Genomic DNA, 26,546 nt, shown 5'->3' on the forward strand with positions numbered 1-26,546 from the left:
TAGCTAAAGCACAGTCTTCTACATGAAACCTTTCCTGATGCTCCCCCTGTGCCTCTCAGATGACCTTATCTTCACTTTATGGACACCAAAATGTGCATACTTCATCTCTCTTAATAGGGTGTAAAGTCCTTGAGAGGATAGTTTCATTTGTCTTTGTGTGCCCTGCACCTAGCCCATGGCCTGGCATATATTAAGTGCCTTCTCAGAGCTTGCTGCTGAATGGATCAATTCGGCCCCCCCTTTGCAATTTTCACCCATTGTTCATAGTTCTTCTTTTGGGAAAAACAGCTGTCATGTTCTCCCTAAATCTTGTCTTTTCTAGGTTAAAAGTCCTATTCCTTCAAACGACTGGCATGGTTTTGACCATCATGGTTACCCCCATTTCGATACTCTTTAGTCTGTCAAGGAAGAATACAGGATTACTATTTCTTTGCCTCTCTAAATGTAGCCCAAAATTACCTTACCTTTTGGGGCTGCTATTTAACATTACTGATTCCTATTGAACTTGTAATCTACTACACAAATTCCCTAGATCTTTTTCAGACTAATGTTTAACCAGGCCTATACCATTATACACATGTGAAGTTAATTTTTTGAGCCTGTATTTCTTTAAATCCTGAGTCTGTCATCCAGTGTTAGTTAACATTTCTAACTGTGTCAGTGTGCAAATCTGATAAGGATGTAGCTTTGCCTTTATCCAGATCATTTATAAAACGGTTTTTAGCACAGTACCACATTTCTGAGACACCTCCTTGGACACCTTCCAAGATGACATCTAATCATTAATAGCTACTTTTTGGAGTTTGGCCCTTTACCAGTTCTGAATCCATCTATTTGAACTATCATTTTAGCCAGTCTCCATCTTTTCCACAGGAATAGCATGAAGTATTTGCACATAGTAGTGTATCCTTAGTGTTGAATTGAATGCCCTCTCTTCCCCCTCCCCACTTTATTTAAAGTTCTTTTGATTAGATGTATGAGATTTCAGGAAAATTCATTCTTACTTGTTTGTGTTTAGTTTACTTCACTCCCTGATAAGAAGCCTACCATAGCTGTATATATTTTAAGCTGGAATCCAGAAAGGCAAGTCTCATTTTAAAACACCACTTTCATAATCAACTATTCACTTTCCAAATCTGGCTCTTTTGAATTCCTTGCTTTTAATAGCAGTGATGAAAACAATTCCTAATCATTAGCAATATTTTCTATGTTCTTAATGTCACTAACTCTTTTATGTACAAATGCAGCTATTTTCTGCATTTTGAGGTTGATCTTTTCTTCTTGACCCTTTGTCTTCTAATTTTTTATTTAATTAAATTATAATGAAGGTTAACCATGGGACAGCTTTAATTCATTTACTCAAAAAAATATTTATTTTAGGATCTGCTGGAATGACGTGGAAGGAAACAAATATATTTAAGCCCCTTCTGGTTGAAACAGTCCTTACCTTAATTTCACGCAGGGGAAAAACACCCTCTTGTCACTTGTTTGAGGCCTTTCATACACTTCTTAATGGGTCAGTGATTCCAGCACAGGCTGTTTGTCACATTCATATTATTTGTTGATGAAGCTCTTGGATCCTGGCCTGGATTATCACTCCTCAAAACTGACAAAAGTAAAACTTCCTATTTTGTGATAGGAAAACTGATTCAGAACTAACAAGGATCTTCAAAATAATTAAATCCAAATTATGTATTTTACAGGTGAGGAACTAAAGCCCAGAGAGAGAGGTTGTGACTCGCTCGAGGTCACACAAGTCAGGTGACAGAGCAAGGCTTTGAATTTGCTGCTTAGGACAACTGAAATTTTATCTGTTTCTAGAGGACTTAAAGTAGCTATACAATAGTAATATATGGGAAAAGTAAACTGGCATTTTCCATTGAGACCTAATCTATAATAAAATTGTACTATTTTCCTTCATGATGCGATATATTATGCTTCTCATTCAATTTATACAAAGAACTGGCTTTTAGACAAGTCTTACATAATAATTCCTTAAGCACCCTAGAAGAAAACACATCATCTAAAGTTGTTGTAAAAGCATGATAGAAGTGACTCATACAATTTTCTGATGTATGACATTTAAATTTGCCTGCTGTTATAAGGCACCCAGAAACTATTATTAGCAAAGGATCATAGGATTTGGAGCTGTGAATGGACAAAACAAAGCATTATTAAATACCTACTATATGCCAAACACTGTCTTAAGTGCTGGTGATAAAAATGCAAGGAAGCAAGATAGGCCCTGCCCTCAAAAAGCTTACATTTTAACTGGAGGAGATACTGTATAAAGGAGAGCTAGAGTTGAAAATGGGGCTTAGTGGGTAGACAGGACAGCTAGGAAGTAGCATGGAGGCCTTGTTTGGGGGAGATATGGTGAGAGCTCAATTATTCGAGCCCAGGGACACAGGGGGTGTGTCCAAATGCCAATGGGAGGAGAGTCAGAATGCAGGCGGCATAGTTTGGAAATAATTTAACCAAACACTGGATTTGGAATCATAAGACATTGGTTCCAAACTTGGCTGTGCCACTTAAGTGGCACATGTGTCCCCATCTCTCTGGGCCTCAATTTCCTCATCTATAAAATGAGAGGGTTGGATTAGATGGACATTAAGGTGCTTCCCAAATTTAAGTGTGACTGTTATTTGGAACTTAATTAAAGGAACCTTACACTACATCATCTTGACCAGTCCCCTTCTTTTTCAGATAAGGCCCAAAAGGGTTGGCATATTCAGTCAGTCACACAGATTTTAAGTAGAAGAGCTATAACTGAAGTCTGACTCTAAAATAATGCTTTCTACTATACCATATTGCCTAGGCCTACATTCAAGTAGCTGATTTTGTTGGGATGGGTATCTTCTCCATCATTTGGCTTCGGTAGCTGAAAAAAAAATTCACTAGCTCTTGGTCAACCTTCTAGTTATAAGCATCTACTAACTTAGATGAAGTGGGCCTCCATCAATTAAGTCAGTAAACTTGTCTCAGGCCTGTCTTCTGCTGACACTTAACCTTCAAGAACTTAGGGCTACCACTAAGCCAAGAGGAACTCAGTAGCACTTCAGGCAGAAGGCCTAAAATATGTTTAAAAATCAAATTAGTGTAGTGATGCTGAGATACAGCTTTTCTGACTAGAATAACCATTAATTTTCTTCTTTTGAAGGTCTGTGATATATTTTTATTATTTTTTGTACTAATATATTTCTAAATAAGTTAATTTCATAACAACATAATTTCATGACACCTTTTAGAGTTTTAATGAATATGGTCTCAATTATCTTTTCACAAATGTAGTGATCTATTTCTGCCACATTGACATCCACTTAAATTTAGTCTATTACTTGGTTGCTATTAACCTAGAAAAATGGGATTGATGGTTCGATGCTGACATGTACATATCATCATTGCTTACACTGGCAGTAAATAGTACTGGCAAGACTATAATTGAACAGGCAACTCTCTAAGTTACTCTAATGATGGGGGTAATACTAAGCATAAGCAAACAAAACTTATTGCCTACATGCCTATTTATAGCAAAATTCCTCTAGCAGTTAAAGTACTTGTGGGTTGCTGCTATAACTCAATAAATAATGGATATTTTGGAATGGATTGCAAAAAGGTTCTTCATTAAGAGGTAACCATTCCCTTCAGCATTCATTCTTCTAATCATACATTTTAAATGAGTTTTGGAAACAAGGAAAAATCAAAGAGTACAAAATAAAACAGCTATATTCCATATAGCGTATCACAAGTGTTGTCCTTCACATTAATTTCCTATAGTTTTACCGAGGAAGTGTGGAAGAAAGGGTCATTTTAATATATGTAGTTACATAATATTAAATGTGCAAGGAGCATTCAACTTCATGTACGGTTTACCCTCATTTTATAGATGAGGAAGGAAACAGAAAATAAGCTGCCCCCAGTTATGCAACCTGGCCAGATCCCAGGTCTTCCAGCTCCCAAGTGCTCTTTGTACTTCATCAGTTATGCTAAGTTGAGAATGTTGTCCCATTATATATCTATATTTGGATATTTCAAACAACTGGCTTGATCATTATAGTCTTGTGGAGTACACAAAAACTCAAGTTCCCAAATCATTATGGGGCTCCCCAGATGAAAAATTTTGACACTGAATGGCCAGCCATCTGGTGATAAATCTCTCTGTAACTTTGGCCTGAACCTGGGATAAGAGTCAAACTACCTAATCTCATTAAGGCCATATTCAAATCTTAGTGAAACATGGTAGACTTTTGTTCTGTGGCAAAGCCTTTAATGGACCTACGTATTTATACTACTATTAACTGTATGAAATAATTTGTTCCAGTTAGAAAATGTTAAATTGGTAAATTTATTGGAAATAAACTTTGGTAGGCTAAAGGCAATTGTATCTTTAGCTTTTATGTTTATCTACCCTTTAGAAACATTGTATTACCACAGAGCAATAAATATACCAAATGATTTTGTACTCACTCTTGAATCGCTTCAAACAATCCCAGTTTCAAGAATGTGAAAAATAATTTAGGGTTACGCAAATTATAGCAAGTAGGAAGAATACGCAAACTAGATTCTAAATTATGACATAGTAAACTCATTAATCCAGAATAGTTAAGAGAATGAGTCTATGATTAACTGAATATTTATATTAAGATCTCTAATTTGCAACAAATTTAAAAACAAACTTGACAAAATATATATAGTTGGATCTTTCTGCACTAGTGGAGTGTACTCACACCAATGAGATCATGGATCCATCAAAATACTGAGAATTACAAAAATTATGTTTGAGACTTTTTCAGATTATGAATAGGAGTTTATTATATTTATTAAAGTTTTCATTTAAAGTCCTATACATTGAATTTCAAAAAAAATATACAGCACTAGAACTGTATGGTAAAACCTGGTGACTCAACATGAGGGATTTTTTGTTGCTCTAATTAGTTCAGAAAATGTTCAAACAATTTAGTATGTTGCTGTGGGCATGCTTTGAAAACAAAGAAAAAAAATCATCTTAAAGTGCTGTTCCATTTATTTCCCTTCTGGCCAATTAATTTTCTTCTGGCCAGAATAAAATGACCAATATTTCAGAGTTGAAATGATGACTTCATTTATTTAAATACAAAAGTCAAGTAATACTCCCTCATTGATTTTTTCAAAACACCATTAACTTGATTATTCAAAGTTATGGAGATGAGCCATGTAGTACAAATATCAAAAGTTCATTTTGTTTTGATTTGCATCACAGAATTTGGGGGTGGGAATGATATTCACCTTCCTAAATATTTATTTCCTTAGAGTTATTAAAATTAATGTACACAACCTGGACACACAGTAACAATAGGAGATGGAGGGCAGAAGCCCAAAAGCATATTGAAATGGCAAGGGAAAAGCTAGATTAGGATTTAAGAGGGCATATGAGAAGTGACTACATAATGATAAACATTTCATTTATCAAACATGTTAAAATAGCTAATCTGAGAGTACTTAAGTAGTATGTCCTATCTGCTTTGGATTCAAAACTTCACATGGTGATCTTTAAGTGTTATTGAATTATTAAAAAAAAAATCCACAAATGCAATAACTTCTTTTTTAGAGTAGTTTTTCTTTCAAATAAGTAGGCTTATATGGTACTATCTGTCATATATAGAGCTTTTAAAAAGTAGACATCTATGAAGCCACACATGCAGCAAACTGATTGTCGGCCATCACATTTTGTATCTTGACAAAACTGTGGCTAGTTAATCCTCATGTGCTAACCTTAATTATTTGAGCTGGTCAAAGATAGAATCCAAATGATTATTCACACATAAGAACATTAAAATAAAAAAATAGGTCATAAAGGAATCAAGTAGTGGATCTATATAAATAGGACCTATGGCCTGGATGTTCCACTTACAACTGCAGATTAACCTGAATCAAGTACAAAATTTCCAGAAGTGAAGTGAAAATAATTTTGAACCTGTCTGCACCCTTAAGAGATAGATGTAGGAAGAGCAAAACAAAATTTTAGCCACAGAATTTTAGAGCTGAAAAAGAGCAGTTAAGCTGAAAGAAATTGAATCAAACCTTCTTACTGAGGAAACCAAGGCAGACAGGTGAATAAATATCCATGGTCATTCAGCTAATTTGTGGACAAGTCTAGACTAGAACTTGAGTCTCAATTTCTTATCTAGTGTTTTTCCCCCATTATACTGTTCTGCCTCTCAAAATATTTGGGGCAGCCTCAAATCTAAAAATCAAATAATGAAATCAAAACAAAATTAAGCCTAATTAATAAAACAAATGTTCAGAAATCTCCAGTATTAATAATTAATTTTTAAAAATATGCCAGGAATGCTGTGAGCTAGAATTAGAATGTTGAATGAATGCCAATTCTTGAGTTTTAATGAGTAGCTTGATCTAGTATATAGAACAAACAGAACTACTAAAATGTCAGTTCTAACATATAACGAATTTAACTCATTAAATGAATTTAAGTTTTTATTTGCGTATTTCACTGTAGTGCTGTGACAACAAAATGACACCTGTGTACCAGCGCATACATCAACAATCCGATGTCACTTTCATTACATCACTGCTAAAATATTTAGCTTTTTGAAGGTGACATAAGCACAGAAGATGGCCACATCAAATAATTTTCTGGGTTTTTCTTTGATAAAAATCTTCGTTTTTTTTTTTTTTGTCCAATAAATAGTTTATCAACCTTACTTCAACAGCCTGCAAATTACTGGGGCATGAGGGAGGAAATCACTGAACTGTGTTAGAGTGAAATAGCTGCTAGAATAACCTCACAGGCACCAATAAGAGAAAATTCCATCATAATTAAGGGCTAATTATTGGTGTTAGTCCACACTGATAAAGTTTTTTTGAAAATATCTTCTTAGCCCACTTAAATGTGAAAATGCCCTTTCAACATGCACAGAAGAAAATATTCAGAAAGTTATTTTTTGGCCTTGCTATGTCAAAAGTCAATTGTACAAAGATCTACGCAATAAACCTAAAATGATAGTTTTTAAAGTTCGTCTATTAAAAACAAAAATGTCATGCACTTTTATTATCAATTATGCAGATGCTTTAAAACTGTTGCAAGACCATACGGTATATATTAGCTTTTATACTGCTAATGCACAACTAACAGCAAACTTGATTAGAATAACAGAAATCTGTCTTAATTACACCTTTATATCACACTAAAGAGACAAATGCCACAAGATCTGCAGAAATATTCATTTCTGAGCACTCAAATGGCAGGGTAACTTTTTTTGTGTTGTAATCCTTCACATATAGAACAACAACAAAAGAAACAAAAAATCCTGCAGTCTCACTTTACAAAAAAAAGTTCTGCTGTAAAATATTAAGGGGAGAGGGAAGCTGTATATTACCTGTAACACAAAGTAACTTACAACTAGTGTCAAAGAGCAAACAAAACCTCTAAATAAAAATATCAAAATACATGTAGCAACAGAAGCACGAATGTTGCATTAAATACAGTTAAGATTTACGAAGACAATGCATTAGTTAATAAAAGACACGGATATGGGGGGAATCTCTAACAAGTAGCTAGTAAAATATGAGTAAAATAATGGCAAAAATCTGAACTAAACTTATACTTTGCCAGCCCTCCCCCCTAATTTGAGTACAAATATTTTTGGTGTCTTTCCATTCATAAAATACCTAACACTGTACATTCATTAAAAGTTTTTAAATTCACAGAAACACCTGGTTCTTTCCGCAAAATTAACCCTCTAACTTTTTAATAAGCATTTCAAAGTAGACATTATTATGAATGAAAAACAGCCAACAACTGGGCACACCTTTTTGTTTTTTAACACTGAAGATTTACAAAAAACTTTTTAAAAGTTATCATAATCTTTTTTGTCTTTTTTTCCTTCAGCTTCAAATCCATCAACTCCATCACTGTCCCTTCTTCGTTTTCTGTTGTTGTGGATATTGAAGCGCTGGTTCATTTGAGGCAAGGGATCCATACCAAGAACTTTGTGTATCTGACGGAATGCAAGGAGTCTCAGAGCAAACTGTTGAGAGAAAGAGTCACTGTGAAGTGCAATTTTACTAGTCCAGAAAAAAAACAAACATCATTACTAAAAATCCTAAGCCCCCAAGGTATCAATACTTATCTATAACAAACAAGATTCATCTCCTCCAAAACCTCCAAGTTTCAAAGGCTAGCGTATCTATATATTAAAGAGAAAAAATTATCCAAATAATTTACTCAATCAGGTTTGAATAAACAGTATTCGTCACTTATGGGGATGAATCTAATCCAAATATTAACTTTACATGTATGAATAAAAATTTTCTGATTTTCATTTAAAAAAAAAAAAACCCCAACCACAACCTATGCCTCCATGATTTCATTAACAAATAGCTATGTATATAACCAATGCTCTATCACTATTTGCCTAGATTAAGCTGTCAAATTCATTTTAGACATCTGTTTCAAAAGATTTTATTGATACAGAACAACTAAAAACATCCTTGGAGATTCAACAGCCTTCCATTTCAATATGTGACACCTTCACCCTGAACAAATCTGTTTATCTAGTGATTTTTTTTCTGCCATAGTTTAAGATATTTTAGCTTGTCTTTTTATCTTCAAAGGAGATGGAAAACAGTTATCGCCTGTGTAAGAATCTGCTGTTATATCTTTGCTTAACTTCTTTTTACCAGGTTAGATAAAATAATTTCCTTTACTATTACTTCATAATTATGACTTTACAGTTTTAATTTTTGTGACACTCTCTTCTTGAAACTCTCCCCTTAGAGGAACATAAAACTTGAACTAAAATTCTAACCAAAACTGAATGCAGGTTCATTTCCTCTTCCTATATGTATATCAGTGGTATCATACTCAAATAGGTACGTGGGGGGAGAAGGATGTGTGAGAAGAGAGAAAAAAACCACACATAAGTATCCTGGCAGATACTAATATTTCTGCTTCATATTAACTTAGAAGGTAAAACTTGTAGGGCTCCTGATGGGCTTTCAAATCTACATATCTCTTCTCTTTTCCCTTAGTGTAGATGATAGAGAATTGATTGCATAACCATCATATTAATGAACACAAACCCCATACTGGAACACAAGATAAATGCTAACTGCTCTAGAGCTCCAGGTTCTAATTCTAATTAACTTAGAATGTTGAAATTCACTATAAAGTGCTTTCACTTAAGTCCTTTTGAAGACAGATCTATATTATATTCCAGCCAAGTGTAACATCCAGATGGATCAATAATATCTAAAATGATCTCACCTATGACAGTGCAATGGCAGAAATCCCAAGGACAATCTAACAGTGCAGCAGAATAATATAGCAGGCAGTGTCAGCTGGATTTGGGAGTCAGAAAGACCTACGTTCAAATACCAGCTCAGATATTTACCACCTATGTGATCCTGAGTAAGTCATTTTGCTTCTCTGGGGCTCAGTTTTCTCATCTGTAAATTGAGGGAGCTGGAATCAATGATCTCTATAAGATCCATTTGAGCACTATAACCTATGATCCTAACAGGTTTAACCCCGGTCCCTTACAGCTAGCTGGCTGTAAAGCTTTTACTATAAGAGCTATTAACATTACCTGGGCACTAGAAGTAATATCTTCTCGTTGTTGGTCAGTCATTGTAGCCAGTGTATCAAATGGGTCCTTTTCACAGGGATCTAGAAGTCCAGGACCACCTGTAGCATATCACCATTAAATAGGAAAGTTTGAAAAAATATTCATTATCCTTTAAAAATTATTCATTCCTATTCAGTTATCAGATTTTTTAAAAATCAACAATTAAATGTAACTTGCCTTTAAGAATAATTCCTGAAGAAATGCACTCAAAAACTCTTCTCAATGCATCCCCAGGACTCTGAGGTCCAGAAGCACTACTGATTGCTTTCTCTACTAGTAACTCCATAGCCTAAAAAAAATGTTAATGCTTTAATAGTCGACAAAAAAAAAATTGCATTCCTGTCTACTGGTACTAACGAGAATACAATTATAATCAATAAAAAATGAAAAGTGCTATGAAAGAGTAAGAACTAGTCTAGTAAACAGAAAACGTAAGCATCAACTTGCATCCTATAAAGGTGTATGTGTTAAACTGATTTTGCAGTTTGTACTTACAAAAATGAATAAACGAAATTTTAAAATAATTTTTGATCACTATTTAAAAAAAAAATTAGCATTCACAATCACCAAAAGCCACAAATGTTTTGGTTTAAGACTCAACAGAGGCTGTATGGAAAAATAGTAACAAAAAAATCATACAGGATGAGATATTATGGATGAATTATGGATGTGACCTAAGGTAGTAGAAGGAATAACCACACAAGAAGATTACAGATCCATCCATATGTAAAAGTTAAATACAGTGAAAGTACATAAAATTTTTCAAATTTTAAAGGCTCAAATTATTTCATTTTAATGGCTTTTGAGGGACTAAAGCACATTATTTTGATATTACAATTTTCTGATCATTTTAAGTTAAAGAAGATTAAGGTACTTTTTCCTATTGTTTATAATCAACAAAACCATAATTTTCATTTGAGACACTGCTAGATTTATATTATCCTACTCTCCTAGTGGCAACTACAAACTTGGAAAATCTTGGAAATTATCTTTTATGCCTCACTTTTTAATAAATCACTTTTCCAAAAAATAAGTGGCTAGTACTACTAAATGAGGGCAGCTAGGTGGCTCAGTGGATAAAATGCAGGATCTGGAGTCAGAAGACTCATGTTCCTGAGTTCAAATCTGAACTCATACACTTACTCGCTGCGTGACCCTCGACAAGTCACTTAATCCTGTTTGCCTCAGTTCCTCATCTGCAAAATGAGCTGAAGAAGGAAATGGCAAACCACGCCAGTATCTTTGGCTAGAAAACCCCAAATGAGGTCACAAAGAGTAGGACACAACTAAAATGGCTGAACAACAACTAACTACTAAATGAATAATTGTCCATTACAGAAATTTGTGTTCATATTTTACTTTCATTTAAAAGTTTCACTAAATAACATAGAGAGACAATACACAGCCTTAATTATAACAAAAATTGTAAATGCTACTGGGTCTGAAGAGATCTGTGGTGACAATTCACTTAGAAGAATATGTGCAAATAAAGATAATCAACTTTTGAAAGACTTTATAACTCTGATCAATAAAACAACCAGTTACAAAGGACTTGTGATGAAGCATGTTATCCACCTCCAGATACAGAACTGATGGACTCAGAATGCAGAATGAAGGCATTTTCTTCTATTTCTTTCTTTTCTTCTGTAAACATGGCTAATCTGGAAATTTGTTTTGCAAATCTTATACATATTTGTAATGGTCCTATTTTTCTTGCTTTCTCATTGGGTTGGGGAATGAGAGTGGGGAGGGAGAATTTAGAATTGGAAAAAAAAACTGAATTAAAAAGTATGTGTAAAACAACAGTTAAATGAAATATATGATAGCAAAGCAACTGGGAAACAATCCAAATGCCCCAAAATTGGGGAATGTCTAGGTAGATTATGGTAATCTTAATACAATATTATATTGTCATTTTAAGTGACAATTATAATAAATATACAGAAATAGAGAACAGCTTCAGATCTGGAAGTGTCCTTCTATGTCTAACACTGTTTCTTTATTTTAGAGACAAAGAAACTGATACAAAGAGGTTGCCTTGCCCAGTTAGAAAGAATTAAAGCATAAATTTAATAATAAAAACCCAGGTCCTTGACTTCCAAACCTAACGCTGTTTGCACTGCATCATGCTTCCTCAAATAATAACACAAAGTATTCAATTCAGTAAGTCTACTATTAAATATCTAATACGTGCTAGGCACTGAGTTAGGCACTGGGAACACAAAGACAGAAACTAAATAGTGCCTGCCCTTGGGGAGCTTTATAGTCTACTGGAGTAAAACTGTAAGTAGTAAAATGGAAAGTACATATTGTAATCACAATTATGTAAAAGTATGTTTATACAGAAAACAGTAAGAGGTTAAAGGCAGGGTTTGAAAAACATATGCTTATTTTTATTATCAAGCTGACTAAAAAAAAAACTAGAGTTGCAAATTATATACAGGTCAAACTAATCTATGTCTAATTTTACATATTCTGAAATCCGTAAGCGTTCTAATCTTCAAAACATAAAGTGTTAAGTTTGAGGATATGATTGGAATTTGAGATTCCCTAGCTTTCAGATTAGTGATAGCTCTGAAACCATGCATCTTGAATCATTTAGCACCAGTGAACACTAAATATAATGACACCTCACTTTCCTGGGGTTCATTTACCTAGTAACTTCAACTGCCTGCAACACATGGCCAAGAACCAGGAAAAGTCAGTTCCCCTACATAATGTGCCCAATTTCTATCCTAAGCCCCCATCTGGTACCTATTAACTCTTACTTTATACCCAATTATGTTTCTCCTATAAACACAGGAACCGGGGACTACAGATGTGGAATGCTAGACCATGTTAGAAATAGCCATTGCGTTAGCTGATATTGTATAACTAGTTTTCTCTATTACAAGGAAGGAGTCTATTTGGCAGAAGAACATTAATTTAAAGTGATATTGAAAAAATAAAACTTAAAGTATCAATAAAACATAAAAGTACCGTACAACTGCCAAGGGAAAAATTTCTCTGTAGATTTGACCATGTCAACCCTGCCACCTGCCTCCTCCTCTGGTTGGCATTTAAAGCTCTTCATAAACTAGCCCCTTTCTACCTTTCCAGTCTTCTTGTACTCCAAGGTCCAACTACTCTGGCCTAATTGCTGTTTTGAAAACAATACCGCAGCTCCACCTCCTGCTTTTGCCCTCATCCTTGGAGTGCTGATCCCTGCCTTTGTTTCCCTAGCTTCCTTCAAGACTCAGTTAAAATTTCACCTTCTGATAGAGTCCCTTCTGGCCCTCTCTTCCCCCCAAGTTATTAGTGCTTTTTCCCCTGATAGTACCTTCCACATACATGTATCTTGTATATATCTAGTTATTTACATGTTTCTTCTATGAGAATGTAAACATTTGAGAGCAGGGACCGTTTCTGCCCTTTTTTGTATTTACAGAACTTAGAACAATGCCTGAAATAATAAGCGCTTAACAAATGCTTTCTGATTGACTGATGTTCACAACAATGACTCTTTAGATATCAAATAAAGGTTAAATTACTGTTCTGTACACTCTGTTTAAAAAGGCCAAAGTATGTAACAATACATCTTAAAAACATTCCCATCAAAAATGGTCAAGCAAATATTTTGTTACTCAAAACTTATTTTAGAAATCTGGAAAATGTCCTCAAAGACTCTCATTGGCACTCCTATACAAGGACATACATAGGATTTATTAGAAAGGACAATGTGGGAGTGATAAAGAGTTCAGGGTAAGCATATAGCAAAGTTTACTTATAAATAATATCAGTGTTAATGATTCCATGCTTAGAAAGCTTTAGTTAATAATATAAATAATATTAAGTTAATAATATAAATAATATTTAAAATAGAAAATTTTGCATACCTACTGCCTAGAAATTTATACAAAAACTGCATTCAGTACTAACTTCTGGGGAGTATATACTTTGATAATTTTATAAAAATGGTCTAGTAAAGTGTGAAAAGGATGATATTTGGGGTAGAAGGAGCTTGCACACAAATGAAAAAATTAAATTCATTTAACGTTTGAGATAACCCTTAGAACCTGTATTAAACACATTCCACTAACATCAGAACACAGTCTGGAGTTACAGTCAAAACTCCACTAAAAATCAAATCTGTTTGGTATCAAATACTGAGGATTTTGAATCTTCTACTTAGATAAAATATATGAGGACATAAGGAGGCAAAGAGAAATCATGAACTTATAAGACATGGTAATGGGCATAAATGTATATATAATGCCTGTTAAAAGCAACCATCTGGATGCACAGGTCACTGGCTTATGAAACGACACTGCAAAGCCTATATAAGAAGTTACAGCTTTCAAAAATGTCTTTTTTGGGTATAGTCTCTAAGAAGGATTTAGTATAATTCAATAACAATTTAATACAGAATAACACATAATGGCTTAGAGATTCTGGAATATATGTTAACTTGGCATAAGTGGAACATGAAAGATTTTATAGTAAGTAATGAAATTAAAATTAAAGAATTGCTAATTTAGAATAAGTGAAACTTTCTGGTAGAAAATCATTCAAGTTCCAGGACTGTGACATTTATAAATATAGCAAAAGGGAAGGTCCTCCCATCCTTGGACTTCTTGACTTCATTTTAAAAAATTAAATGTTTTATTAGTAACCAGATGAACATCAAGACAGTTAAACTTAATTAGGAATTATTTACATTGTAATTAATTTTATTACACAAAGCTACAAAACAATTTTTCATTCAATTCTCGTTAAGTCACCATCAGAATTCTTAGTCCATTTATTCTCATTCAATTGTTCTTGTTCTCTATGTGGTTGTAATTAGAGTGTGCTTTGATTTTCTGCTTTTTCTACTTTGCTTTATTTGTAAAAGTATTTCCAGATTCCACCGTATTTCTATGCTTGATCTTAATTGCTATACAATATTGCATTATATTAATGTACCACAATTTATTCAACCATTCCCCTTACTACTGGACATTTAAACTGTGTCCAGGTTATTTTCTTTTATAAGTATGAATAAAACTGCTGTAAATCTTTGAAAACAGGACTTTTTTGGTTTTGTTTTTAACAATAATTTCAAGTTACATTCCCAATAACACAATTATTGGATAAACAGAAACAAGTAAAATTGTTCTCAAGTCTGCAATTCAAGCATCAATGAATAAGTATACCTTTTCCTCTACAACCTTGCCAGCATTGTTTTGATGCTTTCTGTTATTCTTGCTAATCTGATGGCTGTGCTGGGATGGAAGAAGGGGATCTCAAAGTGGTTTGCACTTTTATTTCTGATTACTATTGAGACTGAACTTTTTTTTTTTTAAGGCAGTTGGGGTTAAGTGACTTGCCCAGGGTCATACAGCTTGTAAGTGTCAAGTGTTTGGTCCGAGGCCGGATTTGAACTCAGGTACTCCTGACTTTAGGGCTGGTGCTCTATCCACTGCGCCACCTAGCTGCCCCCTAGACCAAACATTTTTTACGGCAATTTCTAACAATTTTTGTTTCCTCTTCTGAAAACTGTAAGTTCAAACTGATTGCCTGATTAAAATAATTTATGTGGTGACTTACATTTGCTTTTAATTGGCAAAGGGGAAAAATAGATAAGCTCAAATTATCCTACCTGCACTCAATGTCAACTGACTGGTCTAATAAGAAGTATACTAAGAGGAGTTAATCGTCAAACTAACAAGACTAGTTTTCAGTGTTTTTCACACATCCATAAAAAACCCTTCTGAACTGACTTTAAAACTAAAAAAACTATTAAGAAGATGTAAGAAACAGTCTATGCTAATTTGAATAAATTGTTTCTCCTTCTGGAGGAGTTAATGTCTGTACAATTATTTTATTGTTTGTTTTTTTTTTTTTGGCTAGGCAATGGGGTTAAGTGACTTGCTCAGGGTCACACAGCTAGTAAGTGTCAAGTGTCTGAGGCCAGATTTGAACTCAGGTCCTCCTGAATCCAGGGCCAGTGCTCATCCACTGTGCCACCTAGCTGTCCCCTATAATTATTTTAATAATGAGATGTGCAAATGAAAATTTTTCTACAATGTCAACTAAAAGGGCTCATGTTTCAGATTACAGGCTTTAACTAATACAGTTTTACTTAGATGGCTAGAAAAATTAACTGGAAAAATACATTCATAATCCTTTCTATTTTCCAGTTAATCTAAATCAAGGATTCTTACCCTGGGGTTCTCAGACCCTCAAAGGATCTGTGGATAGATTTCAGGGAGTCTGTAAGTTAGATGGGGAAAAAATTTTCTATATCTTTATTTTCACCATTCTTGAAATGAAATTTACTATTTCCTTCATTAAATGAAAAACTACAACAGTATTAGCAGTATTTAGCAGTAACTTTGTCACCACTAGAAAAATTTTAGATAAATTATTTTATGTTAGTTGTTGCAAATATCTCAAAATATAACCTACACTCATCATTACTTCAAAATTACTATAATAATTAAACCCACCATTAGACTGCCTTCCTGACTACAGATTATATTTCAATACTATTGATTTCCTTTGTCATCCTATTTATTTTACTATATGCATTTAAAAATATTCTGAGAAGGGGTCTATAGGCTTCAACAACCAGAGTGTCAAAGGGGTCCTTGACACCAAAAAAGGTTAAGAACCCCTTATCTAAATGATGTCTTGGGGGCAGGTGGGTGTCGCAGTGGACAGAGGACTGGCCCTGGAGTCAGAAGGACTCGAGTTCAAATCTGACCTCAGACACTTGACACTTACTAGCTGTGTGACCCTGGGCAAGTCACTTAACCCCAATGCTTAGTCAAACAAACAAATAAATGATGCTTATTGGTAAGGTGTAAAGGTCAAAAGACATTATTTGAATATCTACTACTTGTAAGGTACAGAGTAGGCATTGAATTGTACCTAATGTGCTTAAGCAGTACAATTTGGTAACAGGTGACTATTCCAAATGCATTCAAAGGAGCTGTACTCCATTAGAGTTCTGCTGTTTAACTTTTTTCCCAATGACATGAATCAAAGTATGGATGGCAGCTTATCAAATCTGCCAAAAACGCAAAACTGACAGGTCTAATAGTGAAGGAATACAGCATTAGGATAAAAAGATCAGGACATGCTAAAACACTGTGCTGAATCTAAGAAGATTAAATTTAACTGGAATAAATATTTAAAATCTTATACTTTTGAATCAAACCCAAAGTATAAGATGAAGGCGGCACAGCCTGAGAGAAGTGCAATGGAAAAGCATATGGGCATGTCAGAGGACTAGAAGCTGAAGAGGTGAATGATGTTTAACATCAACATAATCTTAGGCTGCCATCAAAGAAAGAGAGTGTTTAGCCCTGGAGGTTTCTTACTCCCTGCCTTGATGAGACTATCTGATTCTGCTCAGTTCCTGAGAACCACTTATTTTAGAAGGCTATTGATAAGCTGGATGAAGGGTTAGCCTCAGCTTCATGCCTGATCAGTGAGAGGAACTGAGGATATTTAACCTGAAGAAGACAAGACTTCCAAAGGGAAACATTAACTGTCTCCAGACACTTGAAGGGTATTCACACAGAAAAGGGATTGGGCCAACACTGGACCAGTTCTGTCTTACTCCTAAGAACAGAACTAGCAACAATAAATTGGAGTTACAGAGGCAAATTAAGGCTTATCTTAAGGAAAAACTTCCAAGGAATGAGTTGCCCGGGGAGATTAGTCCCCCCCAAAATTAGAAACTTTCAAGCACAAGTCTGACGACAACTTGTCAATATGTTGTAGAGAGGATTCTTATTTAGGTGTGGGTTGGAAGTGATGGCCTCCTAGGTAATATAGAAAGCTACATGGCATCAGAAAATGAAATGATTATGAAGCAGGTATTGTTATTGAAGTATCATTCAAAATTAGTCACTGGAATCCTAACACCATGTATGCCTAAGATAAAGTTTATAATAACCACAACAAATATCTTCTTCAGAAAAAATACAGAAAAAATGAAAAATCAGATAGTTAAGGTAGCATCTTTATATTTAAGTGGTAAATTATTTTGGAAGAAATGAAACTTTTTTTTTTTAAGTTCCTGTTGTTTTTCAAAGGGGAAAAAAGTATGCTACTTTTAGGACATGAAATAAAAAATGAAAATAAAAAAGTTAGATTTAGGTCAAAAAATCAGTAACATCACCAATACATTTTTCACAGCATACAAGTTATAAACAACTCACCCAGCTTGGGAAATCAGACCAAGTTGGAACTCGTTGACAGAGGTCACGGAGAATACGTATGATAATCACACAGGACTGCAGACCGTTAGCTCTAGCCTTGAGAGCAATACAAAAATCAAATTAATTAATCCTAGAAACTATTGAAAATAGCCCTTGATGAAAAAAGCTAAAACACCACTGTTCAATGGAAGCTCAGCTATAATGACAGAAATAAATCACTCCAAAATTTCATTCCATGAGCTGCCATTTACAGCAGTATTTTATGCCAAGGTTAGTACTTTAAGCTGTATGTACTTTAAGTCAGAGTGCACAGATTATACAAGAATAATATTTCTTGATCCCCTGTGAACTTTGACCTATGTTCATTTATAACAGTAAATTAAAAATCTGCCTATATTAGAAATAAAGGAAATAAAGTAAAGAGCTAAAAAGTTTTGTCTAGGGACTGAAAGGTTGAGGGAATCTGTTTGGTTTCTTTACTGTGCCTTTGCAAGACTGCAAAGTCACTAAACCAAACAGCTGCTTCCTCACCTTTCACTCCCTACACTTATAAACTTAGAGAAACAGGAAAAAAAATCTTAAAACTAAACACAAAGCTTTAAACACATATTCCATTATTTAAAGCAAAGGTACTCTGCAGCCTTATGGAATATAATATAAATACACAGCATATGGTGATCCAGAGCGAGTCAAGCTTTCAACATCGCCTTCTCAATGACCACACACACACACAAAAAAAAACCAAACACCCCAAAATGTAAGTTTCTTGTCAAATCAGCAATAGCTGCATAAAGCAGATCTGTACTGAACTATGTTAACATTTTTTCTGTTCATTTAATTTAAAGTAGCATTGCCATGGGCAACCTTTTGAGTGTTTATATACAGTTAAACATACTGTAACTGAACTACTCTCTCATAAGGCTACAAGAAAAAAGTAAAATGATGTTCCGAACCTGGAACCACTTAGCGTGGCGTAGAGCAGCCAGAGCGTCAAGGCATTTTTGCCTGTCCAAGACGTCCGGTGGGTCTTTCACCATACCCGAGGTTACATCTAAAATGGATTGAATTGGCAAAATGCAGTGAGGAATGGGTGTTTGACCAGGTGAGCAAGACACTTCCTTAAAGTAGCTTCAATGTCACACATGCCATTTGAGATTTTACTAGCACTTTGAAACCAATGATTAATATTCAGCAAAATTCTTTTAAATTCATAGAATGTTAACCCAATATGAAGATGAGAGCAAAATGAAGTTTAACTCTCAGTCACTTTATTATTTCACTGCAATGATTGCAACAGTATAATTAGATTTCAAATAAATGTTCCAGGAAAATAAATCCCCTCCAAAATTAAATGTTAAAGGAAGGATGGTTGGACACAGTGCACCAGCACAAAGAACACAAGACAGAGGGAACACAAAAATCCACTTCAATAAAGTAGAATTTACAACAAACTTATGGAATTTGCTCATCATCTTAAATGGTCACAGGCTATTTTGGACCTAATTTTAGAAAGGAAATCATCGTGAACAAGGTTGGAAAGAGATTTTAGAATTCGTGGAAAAGGAAGATTTTAAAGAATGGAAAACAGTAAATTCTAAAAAGGTTTAAGAAATATTTTTTCTCGAGAGTTTGACTTACTGAAAAGGGAATGTGAAATGCCCTTTAAAATTCTCAGAGTTCTCATAAAGTATATCACAGTATAGTGTTAAAGCAGAAGAGGGGAAATAGGTACTATTGTGATAAAGACAGAATAAAAGACGGATACAATAAACACAGTGCTTTACTGACTGAGAAAGAAAGTATATTTTGTATACCTCAATTTAATAAGTAATTTCAAGGTTACTATGTCATAAGTATTTGTCACATTAGAGGGAGTACACAAATGTGTTTTGGAAAAAACTAGCAACAGCACCTAAAGATCAAGGCAAATCAAGTTATTTCAAGTAATGAAAAAGTTAATTTTTTTTAATGGTACAGTGTCCAGTTCAATATCCAATCCAATAATTGATTACCTTGTATCTCAATGCAAGAATGTATACATCTACGAATATCAACACTTGGTAATGAAATAGATCTTAACTGGTAACTCACTATTATACATCAAGCTAGAATAGAAAGAGACCTTAGTGATCAAAGCTCAACCTCCTCATTTTGTAATCGATAAAACTGAGGCCAAGAGAGATTAAGTTACTTGCCCAAAGCCGCATATATTAAGTGGCAGGGCTAGGATTAGACCAGAGGTCCTATACTGCTAAGTTCTGTAATTTTGTCCTATACAATGCTGCCTCCCTAAGTCTTGTTATAAAATTGCAGAGCTAACAAACTTAAAAGATATAATGTAGCCTAACTCATAGAGGGTTGTTTGTTGAGCCCAGTATAAAGATAGGTTATATTTGGACAAGTTTTACATTATATGTTACTGATTATATCTAATGCTTAAGCAGATGATCACTAAATGTAAAGAGAATTTAAAAAACAACACAAAAAAAAAACCTGAGGTCATTAATGTAACAAATAAGGGCAAGATACTGTGATAGGAAAAGAAAAAAAAAGAAAGATTATTTTATTTTTAAAGTGCTGCTTACAACTGGAAAATTTACCACTGTTTTCATGATTAGAAGTCCTCAGAAAGGCACTGGGCATATTTTAAATGTCAACTAAGAGGCTACGTTTCATCACTTCTATTATAAAACAAGGTAAAACAGGTAATGAAACAAAAATAAATTTTCAGAATCTATTGAAGTCTATAGACAGCCTGGGAATAGAAAATATTTTGATATAAAGGAGTATATAGACTGTATGTAATAAAAAAGGATTTCATGAAGCAAATATAATGAAACTAAGATATTCAGGCAAATTATTAGTAAACACACATTTAGAGAAAAACTGGTAAGACAAATTCTGGGAGTCAACTTGAGTATAATGATAGTTCGGACATTTTTTGAGAAAGGAAAAGGGATTACTGGAAAGCACAGCCAGGAAAGTAGTAAAAAGCAGAAAAGAACAAGGGGCATAATGCGCCAAAAGCCTTTAAGGTCTCTTATTTATTTGGTTAAAACTAGAGTGCAAATAGGTGATACTGTGCAATCTTTTTTTTTTAAAAAAAAAATAAAAACTCATAATTGAAAGTAGATTATAATTCCTATTAATTTAAAATTTTACAGTAGTAAATTATTCCAAATTCATATGAAACCTCCCCTCCCCACCCCAATCCACAAGCAGAAAATCTTGATTTTACATTGTGGTTCAGAAGTATCCCATATATCATTGATGGACAGCATAAATAAGCTTGAAATTTTTAGCTAATACTCTAAGTCCAAAGATGCCAAGACACCTATTGCAATTTCAAAATAAATTAAGGCTATCTATTAGGGAATTTGAAATAAAATTTAATGTGTGGATTTTTGTACCCATTTTACATTTCAAATGGATTAACCCCTTAATAAAAGTCACTGTGCTAAAATCATATTTGTTGCTTAACACCCAGTTAACATACAACAAAGACTAGGTTAATTTACAAAAACAAAAGGCAAATTCTTACCCTGTGTGAATATATTCTAAAAATATATGAATAAGGGGTTAATCGTCAGTTAGAAGACATGCTGTGTCCACACTATGTACTAATTAAAAGTTAACAGGTATATGAATTTCAATAAACATGGTTATATAACCCAGTCAACCATTTTAAAGCTAGTGTGAACACCGCTTAATTCTATGAAAGATAGAGACCAGGACAAAAAAAAAATAACAAAAACATAAAAACAAAAAACACACAAAAGGACAGTAAAATGCTAGAACTATGCATCCAAAACCCCTCCTTATTCAATATGGCAGGTGTGACACTGAGCTTTTGAAAACCTTGGTCAAAAATCCTTCCGATGTCTTGGCAGCAACCCCTGACAGGAATCAATTCCCTCTGCTAGAAGGCTTTGGACCGGGCCTGATAAGCTAAGGATGGAAAAAAAAACACACACACACACATACTTGACTTGCTGAAGAAAAGATTCCACAGCAAGGGTTAGAGCATTTTGAACATATCAAATTTAAAGTCAATTCTGTGAAACGATGGATAACTGTCAAACGCAAACTACTGAAGAATATGACTGCTATGCGATTAACAGTTATTTCAATAATTTAATTTGATTTTTAAAAGCCATTTTATTTTATTTTGGATGGGGAATTAAATGGGGCCATCAGCAGGATTCCAAACTATGTGCAAAGTCCTCATTTACAAGAATTCTTCCGGCAAAGCCTTCCTTACCACCTGAACTAAATCCCCGAAGCAAGCTAAAGGGCTTTAAACCATTTTAAGACACAGAGCATTGGGAGCTGCAGTAAGAGAAAAACCACACATACCGTTATTCTGCAGCAAGAAAGAAGCAATCTTCATAATAAAGCTGAAGACATGATTTACTGCACTTATATGCAGTGAGGCAACATTGTATTAACATCTCTGACATTTTTGTATATCCATTTTTCAGCTCCGTGTCTTGAAGTGAAATCTAATAATTTTTGTTTTTGCTATTTCCTTTCAGAGTAATACTTACTTAGCAGATAAATGAAACTCAGAACAGTAATTCTAACTCAAATGTGGGTCAGACAAAAATAGTTTTGTTTCCTTTGGAAGAGGTAAGTTATTAAAGTTTTTAAGTTATTATGCCTATAGCTCATAACCTAAAGACTTTTGCTCTACTATAAAATAACAAAGAACAAATTAAACTTGACTGGGTTATAATTTGATGTGTTCTAGAAAAATAATGCTTTCCCCCCCAATAAATCTTATGTGATTTCCTTCCCAAATCTTAAGTGAAAAGTCACATGTCACATATGACTTGATTTGATTGATTAAAAAAGTTATTTTCTTGACAAAATCCATGACCAGACCAGATTGGGGCCTGCTTTAAAAAAAAAGAAAAGAAAAGAAAAGAAAAGGGCAAAAAACAAAACAAAGCAAAAAACCAACAACACCCCCCCCCCCCCCCAAAATCCAGAAAAACAACCTTGACACAAAATCCATTTATCTTTAAAGATGTTGAAATGAAGTGAAATGTGTAGCACATGAGATTCAACAGATTTCTAATGAACACATTAAAAGAAATGAAGCTTTGTTCTCTGGGGCATGGAAGAATTTGGACAACAAAGCATAAAGCAGTTGTCATCACAAATCTGTCTTCACAAATTATATTACTATGATAAAACCCCTCATATAGTAAGGTAAATGAAAAACTGTTGGTGCCATTTTTTATATATGTTCTTAATAATCTTGCTATATGCATGGTATTTTATATTAGTTTATCTTTCCCCCAAGGCTATATTATGAATAGTAATACTGATATAGACTAACTTCAATTTCAATAAATTAAGATGGATGAAAACATCATAAAAGGAAACAAAGTAAATTTTATCTGACCCATAAAACGGTAGAACCAACATACTGCAGACACTGATCATGCTCGTTGGCTTAAAAGCTTTGGAAGCTTTGAAAGTGTTACAGAACAGTCCCTAAAGCAACACTGCTGGCACCAGGATTTCATATTCTATAAATATAAATTTATTTTAAGAGCTCTCACTTGGGCTTGAACTCACTAACTACGCCATTTATTATAATATTTCTTGTACAGCGTCTGGGTCAAATGCTCAAACCTATAAATGTCAGGAGGCTGTGTATTTATGAAAGCACTCCAGACCAAGGAGCAACCTCAGAAAACTGGAAATGACATTTACTTTAATATAAAAGCAAAAGCTATAGTTAGATGCGTAACAATGCCTCTTAAGAATGTATTAGACATCATTTATCCAGTTCACAATCCAGTAGTTTTATTTCTAAAATACTTCAGTTTTAAAAATTATAATGCAGGGGCAAAAACTTTTGTAAAGTTAAAACTCATGTCCCCTTTCTATAAATACCACTTTTCTAAAATATCCAAATGCCTGAACTGTTCAGGTAAAAATAATTTTGAACTTTTCCAGAAAACTGAGGTTAGCATTTAAAATAAAAAAAAAAGCAAAATCAATCATGCTATGATGTTTGATCAAGAAACAAAATACATTAGCAAATAGAGTATTTACTTTTCAGGAAATGGTCATAAACAGAAATGTCTATTAAGTCAATTCTCCCTAATACATATGTAATGCCAGCATGTTGCCTTCTAGGGCTTAATGCCATCTTAAACAGAATAGATACAGTTATTGGAAAAGTAGTATCTTTAACAACTTTCCAACCTCCATCCCTCATGTTCTCCTCTCGAATAACTGGAGATGTCAGCGTGATAGTAACTTGCATTTTGGGTTCCACACAGGAATTCAGTATTATCGCAGCTTCAGATAAAGCACATTTTATGTCATACTTCTCAGGACTTATAACCTATATGATAAAAAAAAGGTATCAAATGAAATCTTTAGTACTGTCAAATAAAGGAAGAATTTTTTATTTGCATTCTTGGAGCTTCAATTAACTGTAATCATATCTATAGCAGTGCTTTTCAGCCTCTAATTTTCTATAACACATACAAATTTGGAAATTTGTCATAATGTACTTGTCAATCAGCTGTGAGCAGCGGAGACCTAGCTTTGACCCAGCTGGATAAAAGAGAATCCTGGCAGAGAGAGGTTGGCATAAAATTATCAAGGAAAATTATTTCTTTACCTTACCCCTCATCATGAATATTCTAGCTATTTCTTATATGCAGGATTGACTACATTGTGGCTCAGTCTGAAATGGGCACTCAGAAGCCAGGAGATAAATCTATTCTCAAAATGGAAGTTTCTGTTCTGCACCTGAACAATGGGTTTTGTACCATAGACTGGTAACATAATGACTAAGGGTTACCTAATTTTCACCTCTTCCTCAACATCAACAATACAAATAGTTTCCATGTCTCTATCTCAGGAGTGTTTCTTTTGCCCTTCATTCTTCAGTATCCAGTGAAAATATGATCAGAAAGAACTAGTTATTTGTCTCCTGATTAAAAAAAGAATAAGATGTAAGGGGGAAAAAATGTAATCTCATCACAAACCAGAAACAATTCCTTTTACAGACTCCCTGAAGGCAAAAGGAATTTTTGCAAGATCATGAGGTTATATTTGTAAACGTTTTCTAAACCTTACAGTGTTATAACAGAAGAGTCACTTGGTGCTAGAGTACTGTAATATAAGGATTTCCTGGGATCTGGCACAAAGTTTGAAAAGCATTTGTTTCGGAAATAAAATTAAGTGATTTTTAGAGAAATATCAACTGGCATTTCCATTTATGGTTTTTTTGTTTCCTTTAAAAACACAAAAAAGGTATCACTCCTGAGTCATAAGTGTTCATATAAATTAGTACTGTAGAAAGAACTCCCATGAATCTAATCTATTTGGATGGTCAGAGGACATAGATTCAAATCCCACTTCTGACTCGTATTAGCTGTTGGATCTTGGGAAAGTCACTTTTTCCTGGCCTTGTTTCCTCACCTGTAGAACAAGGATACTGCGGGGGGCAGCTAGGTGGTGCATGCAGTAGATAGAGCACCGCCCCTCCCCAAACCCCCAAGGATATCGGACTAGATAGCCCCTCAGGTCCCTTCTGCCTCAAGGTTTATGATCCTATGACCTCTCTCCAATGGTCTAATTGCTCACCTGCATTAAGAATAACACATAAAGTTACTGGCTGAGACAAATTTTTTAATCCATTATTGCAAGGAATTAAGGAACATTAAAGTTCCACAATCTTTCCATGAACCAAGTCCCTGGAATCATTCTACAATATTGAGCTTAGCCACCTTCTCAACTCACTAACTTCTCAACTCAATAAGGTAAGTGGTAGTAGCACTACCAACTTTATTCCACTCTGACAATTAATGGGCTGGACTAAATATAACAATATCAGTACCAAGGCAAAACTGTCACTAAAGGAGGTGGCACGGTAGAAAGGAGGTGGAGCTGTCAGCATTGAAAACAGAAGCTCAAATGCGGGGCACATTAGATGACTAATTGTTGTCTGACCCAAAACTTACAGATGAGGTAGTACCAGGAAAAAAAATTCATAAGCTTCAGGACAATCTAAACTATACTGGGAATTTAAGACATGATGTTATTGCTATAAACAATTCTATTGACTAAAATTTAAATAGGACTCAAATTTCAGAAAATTAAAAAAATTTTTAAACAAGAGTACAAAAAGGAATTGCTTTATCAGTAGTATATGGAGTGCTCATGTTTCACTAGAAATATTCCCTACCATTAGAAGCTTTCAGACAGGCAAGCTATGGAAGGCATCACCAAAAGGCAACAAGATCTCAGAAGGGCAGGTTCACATTTACTTAAAACATATACTTAAAGAGGTAGAAGTTAGTGGCTTAAAATATGGAAAGAGAGGCAACGCAGTGGATACAGCACCAATCTCAGGACTTCCTGAGTTCAAATCTGGCCTCGGACATATAACACTCACTAGCTGTGTGATTCTGGGTAAGTCACTTAACTCCAACTGCCTCAAAAAAAATAACCTGGAAAGATATACTTACTTCTATAGCTACTTTCTGGTCCCAATTAACCATGACTTCCCCCTCATTATTCAAGTCTCAAAAAAAGAAGGCTAAAGATAACATATGTTCCAGTTTTACCTTACGTAAGTAAACTGGTAAGACTGTATAATACCAAATGCATTTACTACAAAATATAAAATTACACAGTGGGGAAAAAAAAAACTTGCCAGAAAGCATGTGTGACTGAAAAAAAAAGTTTGCCTAGA

General features: G+C 34.2%; 1 protein-coding gene across 4 annotated transcripts in view; it reads right to left on the reverse strand.

Moving 5' to 3' along the window:
* Window positions 1–5,084: 5,084 nt before the first annotated feature.
* ZFR (zinc finger RNA binding protein) overlaps window positions 5,085–26,546 on the reverse strand; it is a 77,309-nt gene continuing 55,847 nt past the window's right edge. For 3 of the 4 annotated variants that reach the window (XM_027868847.1, XM_027868848.1, XM_027868846.1), the window contains 6 exons: window positions 24,041–24,182; window positions 18,772–18,869; window positions 17,819–17,914; window positions 9,804–9,915; window positions 9,588–9,685; window positions 5,085–8,027 (listed from right to left, as the gene is read on the reverse strand). In XM_027868847.1, coding sequence (XP_027724648.1) covers window positions 7,848–8,027; window positions 9,588–9,685; window positions 9,804–9,915; window positions 17,819–17,914; window positions 18,772–18,869; window positions 24,041–24,182 — 726 coding nt within the window. In that variant the 3' untranslated portion in view covers window positions 5,085–7,847. Of the gene's footprint in view, window positions 8,028–9,587; window positions 9,686–9,803; window positions 9,916–17,818; window positions 17,915–18,771; window positions 18,870–24,040; window positions 24,183–26,546 lie in introns of those variants that run through there. The other variant, XM_027868849.1, reaches the window with a different exon arrangement.

Source organism: Vombatus ursinus, unplaced genomic scaffold, assembly GCF_900497805.2.
Source record: "Vombatus ursinus unplaced genomic scaffold, bare-nosed wombat genome assembly UNPS02014791.1, whole genome shotgun sequence".
Lineage (NCBI taxonomy): Eukaryota > Metazoa > Chordata > Mammalia > Diprotodontia > Vombatidae > Vombatus > Vombatus ursinus.